The sequence below is a fragment of the Coregonus clupeaformis genome, chromosome 26, assembly GCF_020615455.1.
Source record: "Coregonus clupeaformis isolate EN_2021a chromosome 26, ASM2061545v1, whole genome shotgun sequence".
Classification (NCBI taxonomy): Eukaryota; Metazoa; Chordata; class Actinopteri; order Salmoniformes; family Salmonidae; genus Coregonus; species Coregonus clupeaformis.
The window spans coordinates 21092417-21115476 of NC_059217.1; the positions used below are offsets into that span (position 1 = coordinate 21092417).

General features: G+C 43.5%; 1 protein-coding gene across 4 annotated transcripts in view; it reads left to right on the forward strand.

Moving 5' to 3' along the window:
* LOC121540294 (long-chain-fatty-acid--CoA ligase ACSBG2) overlaps window positions 1–22314 on the forward strand; it is a 45196-nt gene extending 22882 nt beyond the window's left edge. For all 4 annotated transcript variants that reach the window (XM_041849061.2, XM_041849059.2, XM_041849060.2 and 1 more), the window contains exons 4-15: window positions 1878–2146; window positions 6610–6698; window positions 11773–11893; window positions 12023–12103; window positions 12329–12478; window positions 15362–15538; window positions 16166–16347; window positions 16636–16878; window positions 17088–17305; window positions 17500–17639; window positions 18727–18973; window positions 19799–22314. In XM_041849061.2, the coding sequence (XP_041704995.2) occupies window positions 1878–2146; window positions 6610–6698; window positions 11773–11893; window positions 12023–12103; window positions 12329–12478; window positions 15362–15538; window positions 16166–16347; window positions 16636–16878; window positions 17088–17305; window positions 17500–17639; window positions 18727–18973; window positions 19799–19917 (2036 nt within the window). In that variant the 3' untranslated portion in view covers window positions 19918–22314. The remainder of the gene's footprint in view (window positions 1–1877; window positions 2147–6609; window positions 6699–11772; window positions 11894–12022; window positions 12104–12328; window positions 12479–15361; window positions 15539–16165; window positions 16348–16635; window positions 16879–17087; window positions 17306–17499; window positions 17640–18726; window positions 18974–19798) is intronic.
* Window positions 22315–23060: the final 746 nt, after the last annotated feature.

A 23060-nucleotide genomic window follows, 5' to 3' on the forward strand; every position in this document is an offset into this window, starting at 1 on the left:
AGGAGCACACTCTTAAAGGTGCCAGAAATCCACCATGGCCAAGACCAAAGAGCTCTCCAAGGATGTCAGGGACTAGATTGTAGACCTACACAAGGCTGGAATGGGCTACCATCGTCAAGCAGCTGGGTGAGAAGGTGACAACAGTTGGTGAGATTATTCGCAAATGGAAGAAACACAAAAGACCTGTCAATCTCCCTCGGCCTGGGGCTCCATGCAAGATCTTGCAATGATCATGAGAATGGTGAGGAATCAGCCCAGAACTACACGGGAGGATCTTGTCAATCATCTCAAGGCAGCTGGGACCATAGTCACCAAGAAAACAATTGGTAACACACTACGCCGTGAAGGACTGAAATCCTGCAGCGCCCGCAAGGTCCCCCTGCTCAAGAAAGCACATATACATGCCCGTCTGAAGTTTGCCAATGAGCATCTGAATGATTCAGAGGAGAACTGGGTGAACGTGTTGTGGTCAGATGAGACCAAAATCGAGCTCTTTGGCATCAACTCAACTCGCCGTGTTTGGAGGAGGAGGAATGCTGCCTATGACCCCAAGAACACCATCCCCACTGTCAAACAAGGAGGTGGAAACATTATGCTTTGGGGGTGTTTTTCTGCTAAGGGGACAGGACAACTTCACCGCATCAAAGGGATGATGGACGGGGCCATGTACCGTCAAATCTTGGGTGAGAACCTCCTTCCCTCAGCCAGGGCATTGAAAATGGGTCGTGGATGGGTATTACAGCATGACAATGGCCCAAAACACACGGCCAAGGCAACAAAGGAGTGGCTCAAGAAGAAGTACATTAAGGTCCTGGAGTGGCCTAGCCAGTCTCCAGACCTTAATCCCACTGACGTTCGAGTTCCCAAACATCAGCCTCAAAAACTTAATGACTTGGAGAAGATCTGCAAAGAGGAGTGGGACAAAATCCCTCCTGAGATGTAGCCACCAGGTTTGCACACAAGAAACGTCTGACCTCTGTGATTGCCAACAAGGGTTTTGCCACCAAGTACTAAGTCATGTTTTGCAGAGGGGTCAAATACTTATTTCCCTCATTTAAAATGCAAATCAATTTATAACATTTATGACATGCGTTTTTCTGGATTTTTTTGTTGTTATTATGTCTCTCACTGTTCAAATAAACCTACCATTAAAATTATAGACTGATCATTTTTGTCAGTGGGCAAACATACAAAATCAGCAGGGGATCAAATACTTTTTTCACTCACTGTACATTTTTATCTGATCAATAATTAATGAATTATTAATTAATGGTTTCTTGCATCAAACACAATACAACATTTTCTGTCACCTCCTTGTCTGAGTGGCTAAACAGATTCATGTCAAGGCCTGCATTTTCTTCAACCATCATGGAATGTAGGCCTACATTGAACACCACACGTTGGCTGCTGCTGTAGGCTGTATCATAGAACGGCTATTTCAATGGCTATTTCCATATTCAGATGTTATGGGATGCATTTTCTCCATTGTTTTCTCCATTGCCTACATCATGATCAAATAGTCACAGTAGCCTACTTGGCCAATGTTAAAACTAACTCAAAGTGGGTACAGCCTCAGTGTTCACAGTAAAAGCATGCCAGAAGTTGCACAGAATTTTCACAACTCAGGTTTGCGCTCAGCAGACCTGAAATTTGCTCAGTGCCGGAAAAAATTGGAGGGAACATTGGCCATCACCATCACTAAAGTGTCCAGAAAGGGAAAGAAAGCACTCAAATCATCTCGCACATTTTATCCACTTAATATCCCTCTTTTCTGAGGTGCTATAAAAAGTGAGTCTAGACAAAGCTCACCAATCAAACACTCCTTTCCTTCTCAATTGACTTGCCTTGGTAAAAAACTACAACCCTCTCTCCCTCAGTGAGTGCCCAGCGACCAGACTCCCTGTCCCTGGCGGTGGCTGAGCCAGAGCGGTGGACGTCCAGGGGTGACGGGGAGGTGAAGCTGAGGATGGGAGAGTCGGGCTTTGCCGCTGAGCCCTCACTTACTGTAGACCAGATGTTTAAAACTGCAGTGGAGAGGTTTGGCAGCTACACCGCCCTGGGCTGGAAGGAGGGAGAACAGACTAAGACCATCAACTACCAGGAGTACTACCAGGCCTGCCGCACCGCTGCCAAGAGCTTCCTCAAGGTGAGACTAAACACACAGACCAACTGTACTTATGGAAATCAGACCATAACTGACACTTTACTGCTGTAAATATGGATGCCAGAACAGTGTTGCAATAGGAAACGATAAGGGTTCCATACCGATAGGAGATGTAAAGTATTATAAAATACTGGTGCTCATGTCTCCACATTTCCAGTCATAACAAAGGTTTATAAATATCAGTTCCTAAAGTGCAACAAAGAAACAAAGTATGAGAACAAGTTCTCTGTTGGCAAGGCAACAATGTATCCTCAAACCAAATATGAAGCCAAGCAGAAGAGAACCACTGTGGAGGATGTGTGCCCTTTTTAAGAAGGGAGGCTTTCGATTACTTCCCCTCTAACTGATCATAGTCCACCATCCTAACCTCAGATCAGTGTGTGTTTTAACCTTGTGGTGGCCGTGTCACTGTCACCAGCATGCGTAGGGTGAGATGAAAGGTCAGTGACGTGGGAGGTAGAGGCAGCGTGCTGCTGGGGGCAACCTCTAGATGCAGGCCATGCTAGAGTGGGGCGATATGGACCAAAAATCCATATTGTGATAAATTGCCTGAATTAATGCGATAATGATAAATAGAACGATACAATTATAATATTAATGTGCAACACCGTTTTTTAATTATCCTTTAAACTACTAGTTTGTTAATGGGACAATTGATGGCTACAAACATAAATCATATCTCTAGTATAGGCTACGTATCGTGATGAACGATAGCCGCGAAATGCCTGCGATAAGTGGTCGGTGTCTAATGTTCGGTTTATCGTCCCAGCTCTAGGCCACGCTACTGTTTATTGTGAAACTCCATACTGTACACCAGAGTGAGGGCTAGGGCTGGCTCAGGCCCAGGGGAAGCCACACATCCACAAATCTCAACCTGACTGCCTCCACTTGGAAGGAGAGGGAGAACAATAGTGTCTGGGTGAGGGTGTAAGTGCTACTCTGCATTGACCCACAAACGCAGGCAAACAGCCGTACATTTCTGGTTGAAGTATCATGATGCTGTATTTTATTGCTACTCCTGTTATGAAAGACTCTAGTCATTCAAAAATAATTTTCTGGCTGTGCCTCAAGCAAGGGTTCATTTTGTTCATATTTGGTTTCGCTTCACCTTCCCCTTTTATCTGAACTCTTAGAAAAATTAATATAAACAAGCATTGTATCCATTATGTACCTCTTCTAGGTGGCAATGTGAGATCTACAGTTGAAGTCGGAGGTTTACATACACCTTAGCCAAATACATTTAAACTCAGTTTTTCACAATTCCTGACATTTAATCCTAGTAAAAATTCCCTGTCTTAGGTCAGTTAGGATCACCACTTTATTTTAAGAATGTGAAATGTCAGAATAATAGTAGAGATTTATCTGAGCTTTTATTTCTTTCATCACATTCCCAGTTGGTCAGAAGTTTACATACACTCAATTAGTATTTGGTAGCATTGCCTTTAAATTGTTTAACTTGGGTCAAACGTTTCGGGTAGCCTTCCACAAGCTTCCCACAATAAGTTGGGTAAATTTTGGCCCATTCCTCCTGACAGAGCTGTTGTAACTGAGTCAGGTTTGTAGGCCTCCTTGCTCGCACATGCCTTTTCAGTTCTGCCCACACATTTTCTATAGGATTGAGGTCAGGTCTTTGTGATGGCCACTCCAATACCTTGACTTTGTTGTCCTTAAGCCATTTTGCCACAACTTTGGAAGGATGCTTGGGGTCATTGTCCATTTGGAAGACCCATTTGCGACCAAGCTTCAACTTCCTGACTGATGTCTTGATGTTGCTTCAATATATCCACATAATTTTCCTTCCTCATGATGCCATCTATTTTGTGAAGTGCACCAGTCCCTCCTGCAGCAAAGCACCCCCACAGCATGATGCTGCCACCCCCGTGCTTCACGGTTGGGATGGTGTTCTTCGGCTTGCAAGCACCCCCCTTTATCCTCCAAACATAACGATGGTCTTTATGGCCAAACAGTTCGATTTTTGTTTCATCAGACTAGAGGACATTTCTCCAAAAAGTACGATCTTTGTCCCCATGTGCAGTTGCAAAGCGTAGTCTGGCTTTTTTTATGGTGGTTTTGGAGCAGTGGCTTCTTCCTTGCTGAGCGGCCTTTCAGGTTATGTCGATACAGGACTCGTTGTATTGTGGATATACACTGCTCAAAAAAATAAAGGGAACACTTAAACAACACAATGTAACTCCAAGTCAATCACACTTCTGTGAAATCAAACTGTCCACTTAGGAAGCAACACTGATTGACAATACATTTCACATGTTGTTGTGCAAATGGAATATACAACAGGTGGAAATTATAGGCAATTAGCAAGACACCCCCAATAAAAAAGTGGTTCTGCAGGTGGTGACCACAGACCACTTCTCAGTTCCTATGCTTCCTGGCTGATGTTTTGGTCACTTTTGAATGCTGGCGGTGCTTTCACTCTAGTGGTAGCATGAGACGGAGTCTACAACCCACACAAGTGGCTCAGGTAGTGCAGCTCATCCAGGATGGCACATCAATGCGAGCTGTGGCAAGAAGGTTTGCTGTGTCTGTCAGCGTAGTGTCCAGAGCATGGAGGCGCTACCAGGAGACAGGCCAGTACATCAGGAGACGTGGAGGAGGCCGTGGGAGGGCAACAACCCAGCAGCAGGACCGCTACCTCCGCCTTTGTGCAAGGAGGAGCAGGAGGAGCACTGCCAGAGCCCTGCAAAATGACCTCCAGCAGGCCACAAATGTGCATGTGTCTGCTCAAACGGTCAGAAACAGACTCCATGAGGGTGGTATGAGGGCCCGACGTCCACAGGTGGGGGTTGTGCTTACAGCCCAACACCGTGCAGGACGTTTGGCATTTGCCAGAGAACACCAAGATTGGCAAATTCGCCACTGGCGCCCTGTGCTCTTCACAGATGAAAGCAGGTTCACACTGAGCACATGTGACAGACGTGACAGAGTCTGGAGACGCCGTGGAGAATGTTCTGCTGCCTGCAACATCCTCCAGCATGACCGGTTTGGCGGTGGGTCAGTCATGGTGTGGGGTGGCATTTCTTTGGGGGCCGCACAGCCCTCCATGTGCTCGCCAGAGGTAGCCTGACTGCCATTAGGTACCGAGATGAGATCCTCAGACCCCTTGTGAGACCATATGCTGGTGCGGTTGGCCCTGGGTTCCTCCTAATGCAAGACAATGCTAGACCTCATGTGGCTGGAGTGTGTCAGCAGTTCCTGCAAAAGGAAGGCATTATTGCTATGGACTGGCCCGCCCGTTCCCCAGACCTGAATCCAATTGAGCACATCTGGGACATCATGTCTCGCTCCATCCACCAACGCCACGTTGCACCACAGACTGTCCAGGAGTTGGCGGATGCTTTAGTCCAGGTCTGGGAGGAGATCCCTCATGAGACCATCCGCCACCTCATCAGGAGCATGCCCAGGCGTTGTAGGGAAGTCATACAGGCACGTGGAGGCCACACACACTACTGAGCCTCATTTTGACCCTTTTTAAGGACATTACATCAAAGTTGGATCAGCCTGCAGTGTGGTTTTCTACTTTAATTTTGAGGGTGACTCCAAATCCAGACCTCCATGGGTTGATAAATTTGATTTCCATTGATAATTTTTGTGTGATTTTGTTGTCAGCACATTCAACTATGTAAAGAAAAAAGTATTTAATAAGATTATTTCATTCATTCAGATCTAGGATGTGTTGTTTAAGTGTTCCCTTTATTTTTTTGAGCAGTGTAGATACTTTTGTACCTGTTTCCTCCAGCATCTTCACAAGGTCTTTTGCTGTTGTTCTGGGATTGATTTGCACTTTTCGCACCAAAGTACGTTCATCTCTAGGAGACAGAACGCATCTCCTTCCTAAGCGGTATGATGGCTGCGTGGTCCCATGGTGTTTATACTTGCGTACTATTGTATGTACAGATGAACGTGGTACCTTCAGGCTTTTGGAAATTGCTCCCAAGGATGAACCAGACTTGTGGAGGTCTACACATTTCTTTCTGAGGTCTTGGCTGATTTCCTTTGATTTTCCCATAATGTCAAGCAAAGAGGCACTGAGTTTGAAGGTAGGCCTTGAAATACATCCATAGGTACACCTCCAATTGACTCAAATGATGTCAATTAACCTATCAGAAGCATCTAAAGCCATGACATCATTTTCTGGAATTTTCCAAGCTGTTTAAAGGCAGTCAACTTTGTATGTAAACTTCTGACCCACTGGAATTGTGATACAGTGAATTATAAGTTAAATAATCTGTCTCTAAACAATTGTTGGAAAAATGTGTCATGCACAAAGTAGATATCCTAACCGACTTGCCAAAACTATAGTTTGTTAACACGAAATTTGTGGAGTGGTTGAAAAACAAGCATTAATGACTCCAACCTAAGTGTATGTAAACTTCCGACTTCAACTGTATGTGTACATATTTTATCATGCTGTGTGTGTGTGTCCACAGCTTGGCTTGGAGCGCTACCATGGGGTTGGCATTCTGGGCTTCAACTCTGCTGAGTGGTTCATATCTGACATTGCTGCCATTCTGGCTGGGTGAGTCTCTCTACACTTCTGTTCACAAGGGGGTCTGACACACTCCCTGTCACTTACACTAGCCCTGTCATGTGTTCGTGTGATGTGCAGAATGTTCCCTGCTCACTGATCTACTGTAGCCCAGTCTATATTGTGTAGGTAAGTAACTTATGTGACTACTGCCAAAGACCTGAGATCAAAATCAGATCCTATGTTCTTCGTCACATGCTTCGTAAACAACAGGTGTGGACTAACAGTGAAATGCTTACTTACGGGCCCTTCCCAACAATGCAGAGAGAAAGACAATAGAGAAATTATAGAAGAAAAAAGAACAAACGCATAATAGTAATAGATACACGAGTAACGATAACTTGGCTATATACAGGGGGTGCCTAGTCGATGTGCAGGGTCTTATGGCTTGGGGGTAGAAGCTGTTCAGGGTACTGTTGGTTCCAGACTTGGTGCATCGGTAGCGCTTGCCGAGCAGTCGCAATTGTTTTGTTTTTTTCATGGTGCACAAGACACCCGTCTGATTGGCGCCCATCTCAGTGGACTAATCCATTGCGGAGGCCATGGGGATGTCACTGTCCATCACTCTAAGACGTGATGCTGAAATTGTATATGGTTATATTATGTACAAATAATGGTGCAACACTAATATCATTTTAAATAATATTATTTTATAACTAATGCACTTTCTCCCATGGTTCTGGAACATAATCTTCAGTGCGCCGTAGAATTGGCACCTTTCCCTATGTTGCTATGTGCATAATAGAAAAGCTAACCAGCCTCTTGGGATTGAGAAAAAGGTGGCGGAGGCAGCAGCAGCAGAGATGAGAAAACAGCCCTTGCCTTAGCCTAATTGTCCAAGAAAATTGAGGAGAGCGTAAACCCCAACTTAATTAGGACTATAGTCAATAGCCTGACAGTTAAATGTGCCTGGCTTTATTTATTTATTTATATATATATATATATATATATATAATCTACAGCAATAAGACAGATCTTGCTTCTGTTGAGTGTTTGTTTAATAGCCTACTGATTCCGTGAGCACCAAGCCTCATGCAACAGCAAAATGTCGGATAAAGCAATTTCACAGATTCGTCTGTTTTTTATCTTTGCTATGCTGTAATAAAGGCTTTACAAAAGTTTTCATTAGAACAGACTGGTATTACTTATAATTTATTTAGTGTTTACACTGTTCCAAACAGGCAGAAAAATAATATTGTAATCTAACAAAATATGCACTCAGCTCTCACTCCTATACCCTCCCTTTTCTTGAGCTCCTTATTGTTGTTATTATTATTGTCATTATAATAATGAGTAATGTCGTTATCATTCGTAGGCTTTGTGTAGTAGCTTTGTATAGTAGCCTTGTATAACCACCATCGAGCTGTAGGCCTAAGAGCGCGTCCTGTTTAGTCTTAAAACCGTAACTTACTTAGGCCTATATTTCAATATATAGGCTACTGTATCAATCAATCATTCATGCTTTGAAATGCAATCAAGCATTTTAGTTTTAAAATTAAATAACAAAGGGAGCTTTGAATAATTAGTCTAAACAATAAATAAACCGCAATTCACAAATGCATGCAACTGTTTTTAGTCTGCTGTAATACAGGCTTTTTCTTTCGTTAGAACAGTCTTCGTTAGACTCTTGTACATTTATTTAGTGAAGAATATTATTGTAATCTATCAGCAACTGTTTGGCACACACAATACTCACGCAACGCTTGCTCCTATATGCTCCTTTTTCTTGATCTCCAGTAGTTTCCACAACTAAGTCAAATGTCTTCCACAGATCTGACTTCCCCTTTCCCTCCTGAGCAACCAGTAAACATTTGCCTGTTTCAATTATTATTATTTTTTCGTCCTCCGCATCCATTTTGCTCTCACGTGTTCGCAGTTTGTTATAACCAATTTATTGATGCGATTATGATAGGCTGTAGGTCAGGCCCTATTGGTCACAGAGCATATGAGCGGAGTGGAGCGGGAGCGAGCGTGGAGCGTGAGCGGACGGATTTTGAACAGAGCGCAGAGCGGCATTTTTAAAAGGACGGTGCGTCGCCCTATGTCCCGCTCCAATTTCGCTCGCTCACACCACGAGTCTGAAGCATGCTCAAGCCTGACCCAGAATCCATCTGTTTAATTTAATTTGTGTCGTCCATGAATTTGTATTTTATAGAGCGAGAGGAGCAGCAGCAGCAACAAGAGAAAAGGGTTGAGGAATTCAAAAGTTTATTCACTGCACGCAAAGGCCCAACCATAACAAGGGAGAGAAAAAGAGAGCTGGATGTAGCATTTTTTAAAATGATTTTCATGGACTATGAACCGATGAGTAAAGGAGAACGTGAAGGGATGCAACACTTCACCAGCGCAGCTCAACCGGGCTACACCCCCCCAAGAAACTATGATAAATCAGTACTTTACTTTGTCAAATTGACATCTGAGATGCCCCATTCACATGCTTCAGCTGGCGATGAAAAACGCTGTTAACGAGCACGACAACATTAATAGGCTGTTAGTGAAAGTCGGGCACCTGGTGAAAAGTGTACGCAAGAGCACAGAGGAAACCGACCAATTAGGTGTCCGCCCCACAAATGCCTGCGCCATTCGATGGAGCAGCCAGCTGCGGATGATTCAGTCGTTCATCCGGTTGTTCCAAAAAGACCCGTTATGGCAAAACAAACTCAAGTCTAATGTTGCTAACATCACCCTGAATCAAGTACGGCAGCTGACGCACCTTGTCAGTGTGCTGACACCACTAGCAGACCTCACAGACAAAATGCAGAAGGAGCTGGGGAACCTGGGGATGATCCTCCCTGCTGTCACAGAAATCAAAATCCCTGCTCACCGATTACACTCACGCTGCACTTCCAATGGGCATCGCTGCTTTTGCAGAAACATTGGCAAACAACGTGTCAATTCGCTATGGAATATACTATACTGATTAACATCTAATTTTAGCGTCAGTGTTAGATCCCCGTTTCAAGACAGAATGGATAATCCGAGATGAGTCTGTATGCAACAAATTCGGGGAGATAAAGTAAGGCTGTGGTTTAAGCTAAAAGTGAAATACATGCAGATTTTGTTCCTTTTTTGGAGTGAGCGGGGGCGATTTGAGTGGAGCGTGATGCAAACTGCGTTGAGCGCTGAGCGATAATGAGCGGACTGGCCTGATGTGGCTTTGAGCGGGGGGAGCGGAGGGGTGAACAGCTCCGTGAGCGAGGAGCTGAGATTCTCACCGCTCCACTCCGCTCATATGCTCTGATTGGTCACATGCATGCAACGCTTAAATGTTTCACAAAGAGAGCAAGGGTTGAGGGAATAGGGAATGTTTTTCCTAAACAAATGAGGGATTTCAGTAACGGAACTTTTCAGTCAAACAAGTAAGAAACGAAATGGAGGAAATTATGTTGCAGCTTCAGCACGGACAGCGCAATAAACACTTGCTGTGCTGTGGTGCCTTTTTGCTGCAGGAGAGGCGCAGCCGGGAACTATACTGAACAAAAATATAAACGCAAAAATTTCTAAGATTTTACTTGAGTTACTGTTCATATAAGGAAATCAGTCAATTGAAGTACATTCATTAGGCCCTAATCAATGGATTTCACATGACTGGGAATACAGATATGCATCCGTTGGTCACCTTGAAAAAAAAAATTGGCCTCAGGATCTCATCACGGTATCTCTGTGCGTTCAAATTGCCATCGATAAAATGCAATTGTGTTCGTTGTCATAGCTTATGCCTGCCCATACCATAACCACACCGCCACCATGGGGCACTCTGTTCACAACATTGACATCAGCAAACCTCTCGCCCACACAACACCGTACAAGAGGTCTGCGGTTGTGAGGCCGGTTGGACGTACTGTCAAATTCTCTAAAATGACAGAGGCGGCTTATGGTAGAGAATTTAACATTCAATTTCCTGGCAACAGCTCTGGTGGACAGTCCTGCAGTCAGCATGCCAATTGCACGCTCCCTCAACTTGAGACATCTGTGGCATTGTGTTGTGACAAAACTGCACATTTTAGTGGCCTTTTATTGTCCCCAGCACAAGGTGCACCTGTGTAATGATCATGCTGTTTAATCATCTTCTTAATATGCCACACCTGTCAGGTGGATGGATTATCTTGGCTAAGAAGAAATGCTCACTGACATGGATTTTAAACATTTGTGCACAAAATTTGAGAGAAATGAGCTTTTTGTGCATATGGAATATTTCTGGGAACTTTTATTTCAGATCATGAAACATGTTACGAACTTCCCTCTTGCACCCATTTCAGCAAATGGGTAGTACCTGCTCTATATAAGCAACCAATTCCAAAGTTTCCAATGAATTGGCCAATACACCCTGTTGTGCTTACTTAACTCGTGGCGGCCCATCACATTACCTCAGAGTTGGAGATGTACCGCGCGACAGACCCCCACCCCCCCTTATGAGAGTCACAAGTATGAATCTGGCACTGAAGAAGGCAGTGTCATGGTGCGTTCGTAGCTAAATGCAACATCAAAACATTATTTATAAAAAGCTATTCATTTCATGTGTTTTTTTTTAACGCTCTATAATTTGTTTACAAGCATGATGGCTGTACTTTTAGTGTACGCTTGACACGGCTTGTTGGCCATTAGCCAATCGGCGTTTCTCAACAAGTTCAAATCCCATGAATGCGTCCAACTGGTATTTACGACTTCGCAACTGGTAAATTCCCACCTCCCTACAAACGTAGCATCAGAGTGGAAACTTGAGGCCCAACATAACAATCCGATAAACAACAGACAATGCAAGGTACATTGTGAATGCTGAACATTGTGAATGGCATTTTAATTTTCTCCAAAACCGCAATACGTACCGAACCGCAGGTTTGGTGAACCGTAACACCCCTAGTACAGACTGTTACAATTACTGACTGTTCTGGATGGATTAACAATGCTGTGACTCCTCACATCTTGCATTGTTCTTTCATGATGAGCATAACTTTATGAAATACATACTTACCTAGCAGAGTTGCCAAACCTGTCTGTGGGAAAGGAATCTTGAGTTTCATGGAACATAAAGGCAACATGACTCACTGTTGTCTTGTGTTGCCAGTGGGTTTGCAGTGGGTATCTACACCACCAACTCCCCAGAGGCGTGCCAGTACTTAGCAGAGAACTGCAAGGCCAACATTGTCGTGGTGGAGAACCACAAACAGCTGCAGAAGATCCTACAGGTAAGCACAGAGGATGGAGAGCTTTGGATTTGATTAGATTCATCAATACATCAGGGATACCTTCAACCTTTTTTTAAAACCTTAATCGGTGTATTCCTCAACTGCTGATAACTATTCTCTATCCTCTAGGTTCAAGACAAGCTGCCACACCTGAAAGCCATTATCCAGTACAAAGATGCACTTAAAGAGAAGAGACCAAACCTCTACACGGTATGAATGTCAAACTATTTAATTTAATTTGAACATTTAGAAGTTGGATCAATGCCTTCTGTGTCTTTAGAAGTGTTCATAACGCACTACAGTTCCTGCAGGTTTGTATGAAAAATGTATGCACTCACTAACTGTAAGTCGCTCTGGATAAGAGCGTCTGCTAAATGACTAAAATGTTTGTGTCCCCCCACTGTATCCTGAATGTATCTTGTATTCTCTGTACAGTGGCCGGAGTTTATGGAGCTGGGCCGTGATGAGTCCAACATTCAGCTGGATAACATCATCGCTACCCAGAAACCCAACCAGTGCTGCACACTGATCTACACATCAGGGACCACGGGCCAGCCCAAAGGAGTGATGCTCAGCCATGACAATGTGAGTGACACCCACCAGTAACATTAGACTGCCAGGTGGTGAAGGTGGGCAACAGCACCTCTGCTACGCTGATCCTCAACACAGGGGGCCCCACAAGGGTATGTGTTCAGCCCCCTCCTGTACTCCCTGTTCACCCATGACTGTGTGGCCACACGTCTCCAACTGAACCATTAAGTTTGCAGACGACACAAGTGGTAGGCCTGATTACCAACAACGACGAGACAGCCTACAGGGAGGGGGTGAGGGCCCAGGCGGAGTGGTGCCAGGAAAATAACCTCTCCCTCAACATCAACAAAACGAAGGAGCTGATCGTGGACTTCAGGAGACCGCAGAGGGAGCACTTCCACATCGACAGGGCCGCAATGGAGAGGGCGAAAAGCTTAAAGTTCCTCTGCGTGCACATCACTGACAACCTGAAATGGTCCATACAGTGTGGTGAAGAATGCGCAACAGCGCCTCTTCAACCTCTGGAGGCTGAAGAAATGTGTCTTGGCCCCTAAGACCCTCACAAACTTCTACAGATGTACCATTGAGAGCATCCTGTCGGGCTGTATCACCGCCTGGTACGGCAACATCACCGTCCGCAACCGCAGTGCTTTCCAGAGGGTGGTGCAGTCAGCCCAACGCATCAACTGGGGCACAGTGCCTGCCCTCCAGGACATCTACAGCACCCGGTGTCACAGGAATGCCAGTAAGATCGTCAAGGACCTCAGCCACCCAAGCCACGGCCTGTTCACCCCGCTAACATCTAGAAGGTGAAGACGGTACAGGTGCATCAAAGCTGGGACCAAGAAACTGAAAAACGGCTTCTCGCTCCAGGCCATCAGACTGTTAGTCACCACTAGCCGGCCTCCGCCCTGTTTTACCCACTTTATATGTACAGTTGAAGTCAGAAGTTTACATACACCTTAGCCAAATACATTTAAACTCAGTTTTTCACAATTCCTGACATTTAATCCTAGTAAAAATTCCCTGTCTTAGGTCAGTTAGGATCACCACTTTTATTTTAAGAATGTGAAATGTCAGAATAATAGTAGATTTCTTTCAGCTTTTATTTATTTCATCACATTCCCAGTGGGTCAGAAGTTTACATACACTCAATTAGTATTTTGTAGCATTGCCTTTAAATTGTTTAACTTGGGTCAAACGTTTTGGGTAGCCTTCCACAAGCTTCCCACAATAAGTTGGGTGAATTTTGACCCATTCCTCCTGACAGAGCTGGTGTAACTGAGTCAGGTTTGTAGGCCTCCTTGCTCGCACACGCCTTTTCAGTTCTGCCCACACATTTTCTATAGGATTGAGGTCAGGGCTTTGTGATGGCCACTCCAATACCTTGACTTTGTTGTCCTTAAGCCATTTTGCCACAACTTTGGAAGTATGCTTGGGGTCATTGTCCATTTGGAAGACCCATTTGCGACCATGCTTTAACTTCCTGACTGATGTCTTGATGTTGCTTCAATATATCCACATAATTTTCCTTCCTCATGATGCCATCTATTTTGTGAAGTGCACCAGTCCTTCCTGCAGCAAAGCACCACCACAGCATGATGCTGCCACCCCCGTGCTTCACAGTTGGGATGGTGTTCTTCGGCTTGCAAGCAGCCCCCTTTTTCCTCCAAACATAACGATGGTCATTATGGCCAAACAGTTCTGTTTTTGTTTCATCAGACCAGAGGACATTTCTCCAAAAAGTACGATCTTTGTCCCCATGTGCAGTTGCAAAGCGTAGTCTGGCTTTTTTTATGGTGGTTTTGGAGCAGTGGCTTCTTCCTTGCTGAGCGGCCTTTCAGGTTATGTCAATATAGGACTCGTTTTACTGTGGATATAGATACTGTTGTACCTGTTTCCTCCAGCATCTTCACAAGGTCCTTTGTTGTTCTGGGATTGATTTGCACGTTTCGCACCAAAGTACGTTCATCTCTAGGAGACAGAACGCGTCTCCTTCCTGAGCGGTATGACTGCTGCGTGGTCCCATGGTGTTTATACTTACGTACTATTGTTTGTACAGATGAACGTGGTACCTTCAGGCGCAAGGATGAACCAGACTTGTGGAGGTCTACAATATTTTTCTTGAGGTTTTGGCTGATTTCTTTTGATTTTTCCCATGATGTCAAGCAAAGAGGCACTGAGTTTGAAGTTAGGCCTTGAAATACATCCACAGGTAAACCTCCAATTGACTCAAATGGTCAATTAGCCTATCAGAAGCTTCTAAAGCCATGACACCATTTTCTGGAATTTTCCAAGCTGTTTTAAGGCACAGTCAACTTAGTGTATGTAAACTTCTGACCCACTGGAATTGTGATACAATTGTTGGAAAAATTACTTGTCATGCACAAAGTAGATGTCCTAACCGACTTTCCAAAACTATAGTTTGTTAACAAGAAATTTGTGGAGTGGTTGAAAAACGAGTTTTAATGACTCCAACCTAAGTGTATGTAAACTTCCGACTTCAACTCTATATACTGTATTCTAGTCATGGCTCATCCTATATAACTACTGCTGTACACACTTTTTCTATCCATAAACTGTCCATAATGTCTGTATACGCCATCATATACATATTTATATTTTGGACTGACATTGCGCGTTCTAATATTTCTGTATTTCTTAATTCCTTTTTAATGTTTTTGATTTGCGTGTATTGTTAGGTGTTACTGCACTGTTGGAGCTAGGAATATAAGCATTTCGTTACACCCACGATAACGTCTGCAAAATGTGATTTTAGTCTTTGGCTGCACATTTGTAAAGATCTATGAGAATGATACACTATCAGAATGATGTAAACGTATCAAAATGTAGCCTCATATCTATTCAAAATCCACCTTTTGGTCCGAGTTTACTTGTGAATGACCGGTGTTGTAATGACTGTCTGTCTCTCTGTAGCTGACATGGACAGCGTTCGCCGTAGGCCGCCATGTCCGGCTGACAGAAGCCACCAAGTCTCAGGAGATAGTTGTCAGCTACCTGCCCCTCAGCCACATCGCTGCTCAGATGGTGGACATCTGGGTCACCATGAAGGTCGGAGGGGCAACCTATTTTGCCCAGCCAGACGCACTGAAGGTGAGGGTCTATTCTCATTTATAAGAGGACCTTTTCCAGTTTCTCCATGTGACTGAGAAGATTGTCATGCAGTCCGTTACTCCCCCTTGTTCTCTCCCTCATTTTAGATTAAACCTAGTGTGTAATCCAGTTAAGGGATGCAGATTAAGTTAAATTGATACCCTGAGGGGGACACGTACTCACACAAGACTACTCTTTGTTTTCGCCATTGATCAGTTCATTAGTGTAGTGTTTCCCAACTCCAGTCCTCGAGTAACCCCCAATAGCCCACATTTTTGTTGTAGCCCCGGACAAAAACACCTGATTCAACTTGTCAAGGGCTTGATGATTAGTTGGCACGTAGAATCAGGAGTGCTTGTCTGGGGTCACAACAAAAAATATGTGCTATTGGGAGTATTCTAGGACTGACGTTGGGAAACACTGCATTAGTGTATCTGCTCTCTGTAAAAAGGGTTCTCTTCCCAAAATAAGCATCAGCTTTACTAAATGCATCACGTTGCAAACGCTTTTGAACAGTTGAACTGTCTTTCTCAATATGCTAGTGTCAGTATTACTTCGCGCGCGCGCACACTCTTTGTGCTTACAAACCCCTTTAGTGTGAATGCCTCCCTTCCTATCTCTTCTCAGGGCTCCCTGGTTAACACGATGAGAGAGGTGCGTCCCACAGCCTTTATGGGCGTACCACGCGTCTGGGAGAAGATGCAGGAGAAGATGAAGTCCATCGGGGCCAAGTCGTCCACCGTGCGCAGGAAGGTGGCAGTCTGGGCCAAAGGAGTGGGGCTGCAGACTAACCTCAGGAAGATGAACCAGTATGTATTACTAATGGAGCCTATTGAGTAGGGTGAGGGGGATCTGTGTTCTAATTGACCTGTTGCACCACCTGTGGTTCTGACTTCTTCTTAGCGTTTTTAATTTTTTAAAGTAATACTACAGTCACAAACATGACAGAACAGGATGAGTCGTTTTCATGCCCACGCACAGTTTAATAATGCTTGCACAGTATGTACAGGAGTGAACTACAGCCTGGGGTATAAAGATATATAGTAGACATGTTCTGATGTTGTATTAAACTTCTGCTTCCCCTCCTGCCTGCTCAGGAATGGCGCAATGACAAGGACGCCCATGAACTACCGCCTAGCCAAGAAGCTGGTGTTCAGAAAGGTCCGTAAGGCCCTGGGCCTGGACCGCTGCACCAAGTGTTACACGGGCGCCGCCCCCATCACCAAGGATACCCTGGAGTTCTTCCTCAGCCTGGACATTCCAGTGTTAGAGCTGTATGGAATGAGTGAGAGCACTGGGCCTCACACCATCTCTCTGCCTGACCAATTCCGCCTCACCAGGTAACTTACAGCATATACTCTCCACACTCCCCTGAACACACAATGCCTGACATGACATATTTCCATGCTCACTCAAGACAAATTCATTCGAACAGGCTCAGGCACATGCATACATCGGCTTTTAGCAAGTGTATTTGCTGTCGATTTACTGTATATTCTTCATGTATGTGATTTAAGAACTGCAAAGTTAAAGTGTTTTGTCTCCCCAGCGTTGGGAAGTTGATCCCTGGCTGTGAGACTAAGATCCACAGTCCTGACCAGGAGGGCAATGGGGAGATCTGCTTCTGGGGGCGCCACGTCTTCATGGGCTACCTAAACCAGGCTGACAAGACAGAGGACGCCCTGGACGCTGAGGGCTGGCTGCACTCTGGAGACCTGGGCAAACACGACGACAACGGCTTCCTGTTCATCACCGGACGCATCAAAGGTACGCAGTCTTCTCTACACACTATTAACCCCCCAAAAAAAAAAAACCTAGGCCAATCATCAGATTCCAGCTTTAAACGGAACAGACTGAAGTTAGTTGAAAGCCTCAGTTAGTTGATGAAAGATGGAATTTTGTCTGGTTCCACAAGTTTGAATTATCGTAATTAAAATGTCAGATTCAATGTGTGTTTCCAGAGCTGATCATCACAGCGGGTGGAGAGAACATCCCTCCAGTGCCAATCGAAGATGCTGTGAAGGAGGCTGTGTCGCTGGTTAGCAACGCCATGCTCATTGGAGACAAGAGGAAGTTCCTTGCCATGCTGCTCACCATTAAGGTATGACCAGTTAGCTACAGTATTGTTGGTGTAAAACCAAATCCCCATCCCAACTCATACCCCATTTAATTCAAGAAAGGTCATCTTTCTTCTAAATTCTGACAACCATTTTTATTTAGAACAAGGATGTTATAAAATCCTTTAGATTGTGTAACATCCTTTAGATGGCTATCTATTGCAGCCACTTCAAGAGTATCTGTTAGTTGAGAAATACCATGTGTAATCAGATGCAGCCTCTTGAGATTGCACAGTGCTGTGTAAACTGCTTATCATGTAATCATAGGATGAGGCAAGACATCATAGTGGATTATAATATTTGAGCAAAATCACAATTCCTCTTTATTGTAAGGCATGCAATTCAACTTCTGCTCGACCACTTCCACCTGGTGGGAAGAACTGCCATTCTTTATGGTATCATTGTCAGTTAACCCTTGGCCTACAATGGTCGCACCCCCATGGAAATCGAATTAACATAATACAAAAATCCCTATTAAAAATCTCAGTTTAAGCTAGAGCTGTTTTTTGCATGGACTGCATCTCAATCCTCCGATATTGCCCATCCACATCTGCGGTGAAAGGTGGCAAAGCTAGAGCGGTGTTTGTCAGACCATGAGACCTCACAAACGTCTGAACGGTTTGGCCTACAAACTATAATGACCTCTCCTTTGAAAGCTGAGACTCTCACAAACACGATAGGACAGACACTTCAGAACAAACTTCCTTTAGATTTATTTTGGGGGGAGTATCTGATGTAGTGAATCTGTTATTCAATATGTTTCTATTGGCAAATAGCAGTAATGCCAAATTCAATGTTTCATCCAATAATTTTGTTATATATATTTTTTTGATACCTTAAGGGGTCTTAAAATTAAAAATCAAATAGCTAAATGATCCTTGGTATGACCATCTTAAAACAATTCCATATGTTTAGAAGGCTTAGACAGGGCTTAGACTCTAGAGGGTTAATGGCATTGATTAATGAAACAGAGAAATTATCCATGCACAAAACAGCCTTCTAGGAAAATGCATATGTTGTTATTTTATCTCCTTCCTGACTAAAACTACATTTGTCTCTTTTACCCCTCAGTGCCAGGTGAACGGCGACACTGGTGCTCCTGAGGATGAGTTGACGCCAGAGGCTGTAGAGCTGTGCCAGAAGCTGGGCAGCAACGCCACGCGAGTCTCCGAGATTGCCGGCGGACGTGACCGGGTCATCCATGCCACTATCCAGGAGGGCATCAACCGCGTGAACGAGAACGCCACCTCCAATGCCCAGCGCATCCAGAAGTGGACCATCCTAGACCAGGACTTCTCCATCACCGGGGGAGAGCTGGGTAAGTGGGGGGGGCAGGCGGGCCCTGGGGTGGACAGTGTGCATGTTGGTTTAGTGCCATGTTCTTAACTGCTGGATGTTGTTTTTCTAGGTCATTACATAGACTGGACTCTATTTTCCATAATGTTCCTCATTTCATTTCCATAAATTAGATGTATATGGCACATTTCAATAGAATTGTTTTTGTTGCCCTTTCCTCAGTCTATTGCAGACCATGTCGTCACTCAGTAGTTTTCACCACCTATCCAGTGGCGGGTGTTGATGATCATAACAGCAGGATATACACTGAGTGTACAAAACATTAGGAATACCTGCTCTTTCCATGACAGACTGACCAGGTGAATCCAGGTGAAAGCTATGATCCCTTATTGATGTCACTTGTTAAATCCACTTCAATCAGTGTAGATGAAGGGGAGGAAACCGGTTAAAGAAGGGTTTTAAGCCTTGAGACAATTGAGACATGGATTGTGTATGTGTGCCATTCAGAGGGTGAATGGGCAAGACAACATTTTAAAGTGCTTTGAAAGGGGTATGGTAGTAGGTGCCAGGCGCACCGGTTTGAGTGTGTCAAGAATTGCAACGTTGTAGGGTTTTTCACTCAAGTTTCCCGTGTGTATCAAGGATGGTCCACCAGCTGTGGGAAGCATTGGAGTCAACATGAGCCTGCATCCTTGTGGAACACTTTCGACACCTTGTAGAGTCCATGCCCCGACGAATTGAGGCTGTTCTGAGGGCAAAAGGGGGTGCAACTGAATATTAGGAAGGTGCTCCTAATGTTTTGTACACTCAGTGTATAGCTGATGCAGTCTCTTTCTCTCTCTCTCAGGCCCCACTATGAAGCTGAAGAGGCCAGTGGTCATGAAGATGTACAAAGAACAAGTAGATAATTTCTACAAAGAGGTGGTGACCCCAAGCACTCCTGACAACCCCCTTCCCCCCAAATAGGCCTGGGACAAAGCAGAGCAATTCATAGAACCGCGACAAAAGACCTGCAAGTCTCTCACACATACGACACACATACCCCACCTCATACAGACTACCACTCCCTGTGCAATTCCCGTTTACTCCTGTGAAAATGTTTTGTTAGCTTCCTGCTTTGGTTATTGGGTTTTTGTTTACATTTGTGGGTGTTCTAAAGAAAAATATAAGGAACATCCATGAGAAGCCATTGTAAATCTTTATGATTTTTGAAGATTAGTTATTGATCTGATTTCAACTATTTATTTGTATTATTGTGATGAACAATAATATACGATAGATGAAGTACGTGATGAGGCATGGCATAGGATCCAACATTTCCATAGGAAATGGTAGTAGAATTTTGGGCTACGTTTTGAAAAAGCGTTACTCAAAATTATTTATTTTTCTTTAGTCAAAGTCAATACTTACTTGGACCAAATACACATTGGATGTGAAAGAATTATCCAGCTGAAAACTACAGATGCAAGTTTTTCCTTCACATCCAGGTGTTTGCTTCGTCTGGATAGAAAAAAAAGACATTAAGTGAATTGACAGGGAAAGAAAACACAGAGAACCTATAATTTTCCTATTATTATTGTATTGTTTTGCGCTGTCTGCATTGGTCTGGTTTCAGAGTTTTGATGAAAGTGTATCATTGTGTTATAGCTCTGTCCTAAATCATATATGCAGTTCTGCAATAAAAACACAAGACAAGTCCTGGGATGGCCAATGACAAATTAAGTTGTAGATTTAGTTAAAACCTTGGCGCCATAAGCACATGGCTCAATGTTGAACTTCTGCACCTACCTTGTCCTACAGAGAGCATCCAAATCACTTTTTTTAATGCGATGGAACCATATCATTCAAGCCATAATATTATTTTTTGTATCTGTGTTATGTATTTTGACATTGTCATACTACCTGCACAATTGCCTGGTCTTGTTGGAATGTTTTATAAAGATTGTGTGTAAAATTGCTGTGACCACTTAACTGTAAGTAGATTTAGACATTGCCTCTTTCCTCTGGTCTTTATTTAAACTGTTATATTACGTTCAATGTTTTTCAAAGAACTCGTTAGTCTTCAGATCATCAGTCTTGTCAAGCAGCGTGACGTCCTTTACACTTGCGCCACTGAACTGAGTTTGTCTTTCATTACATGTTCTCTCCCGAGTTACCTTAAGCTAAAACAGAAGAGAATAAAAGTGTACATAGAGGACATTTGATAGCATATCAAAATGAAGTAACCATTCATTCTGAAACCAATAATACCCAAGATTGGTGTGGACTTGGGTTTTCTCATATTACACTGCAAATACTCTCCCTAAGGTTCATGTATATGAATATGCCGTGTGGAATGTTGAAAACCCTGTATATCTGTCTCACTCAGTAACCTACTGTACATGTTCGGATCCTTGTGTAATTCTGAGTGTCTTACTTATTGTGGGTTTATTTGTATTTGGGCCACTTTTGTCAACTTTGTCAGTACTTGCAAATTATACTCCTTGTACATTGGAATAGGAAGAAATCGGGTTGATTCTGGCTTTCAGCACCTTTGACCATTGTCTTTGAAATACTTGAATTTAAAGAATAAAATATATATATATTGAGGTAATCTAATGCAATCCACAGATCCCATTTGTAAGCAGTTGTCACTACCATTCCATTGTCTCTGGAAAGTGAATAGGCCAAGACCCTTGCCGTTTGTAGAGATGTTAGAGGGCTTCCACATTCAGCAGCGAGAAGCTCAACAGCTGGAGACCAATATTGATGTTTCAGGAAGACTAGGAAATAAACTATTAGCTTACCAAGAAGACCGGCTTGTTTATCGAATGAAGTTGCATATGGACGGAAAAATATTGTCGAAAGTGGAGGTGACGTATCAGTTTTGTTCTTTTCCCAACTGATTTCTGCCTTCCTGCAGAATTCACTGGTGTCATAGCTTTGTTGATTCTTGTACTGACATGAAGACTTACTGAAGGTCTGTAGCTACTGCAGTTAGTCGGTCACAGCTCCATACCACCAACAAAGCCAAATGCAACTGCAGTCAACTTCCTTACACCACAAGGACTTTTAGCTGTTGACAGACCTGTCACTTTTTTTTTTACAAGCAGAGCAATCAATCTCTTAAAATGCATATAAGACAGTGAGAGGTCATGACTGCCATCTAAAGACAGAATACCGGTTTTACCTGACCCTCAACACTTGAGTTTTGAAAGCGTTTCTTTCTAGTATCGGGTGGAGAAGAAAGTGTGTGTGTCACTGGGTGTCTAGAGTTGATGAGCAGCGCCATCTTTAAACTAGCAGCTGCTGAGAGGAAAGAGAAACCTGAATGTTCCTTATGTATGTGATCTAGCTGGAAAATAAAGGTTATTTATTCTGAAATATCAAGAGCAGTTTCACTCATTTCCTGTTGAAAAATCTTCAATTTGACATTGAAACATACCAGGTTGGCACTTTTAAAGTAACTGCCCAGTGAAAATCTCACTTAACTAATATCCAAAACATAGCTGCGAGAAGCAATGAACGGGGCTCACAGGATCAGTTGGATAACAAAGCAAGCGTCATGTAGGAACGATCTTCCTTTATGTGCAAACATTGTATTATGATTATTTAGGTTAGCAGTCACCCGGAGAGCTGAATGAACCTGGAGTGAATCTGACATATGGTTCATTGGAAGATTATTTTTAGCATTAGTTACATGCTGCTTATCACAGCGCCACCTATAGGCCAATTGGTGCCATTATGTTTGTGCCAAATAAATAAATAAATATGAATCTATGCTTGAATTATTTGATCATGTCAATGGGATTTTTTTTTAATCTAAAAAGAACAAAAGCCTAATAATGTTGTTGACTCATCCTATACTTGTATTTGTGGCCAAAGCATGCATTTTAGAAAAACACTTCAAAAACCCCACTTGAAACTTATCACAGACTGTTTCAAAAAATGCTTGCTATTTCCTCATGTCATCAAATCAAATCAATAAAAAATTGCCACATGCGCCGAATACAACAGGTAGATTGACGAGGACATTTTTTTATTTAATCCATTTTAGAATAAGAATGTAACGTAACAAAATGTGGAAAAAGTCAAGGGGTCTGAATTCTGAATGCACTGTACAGTGGGGA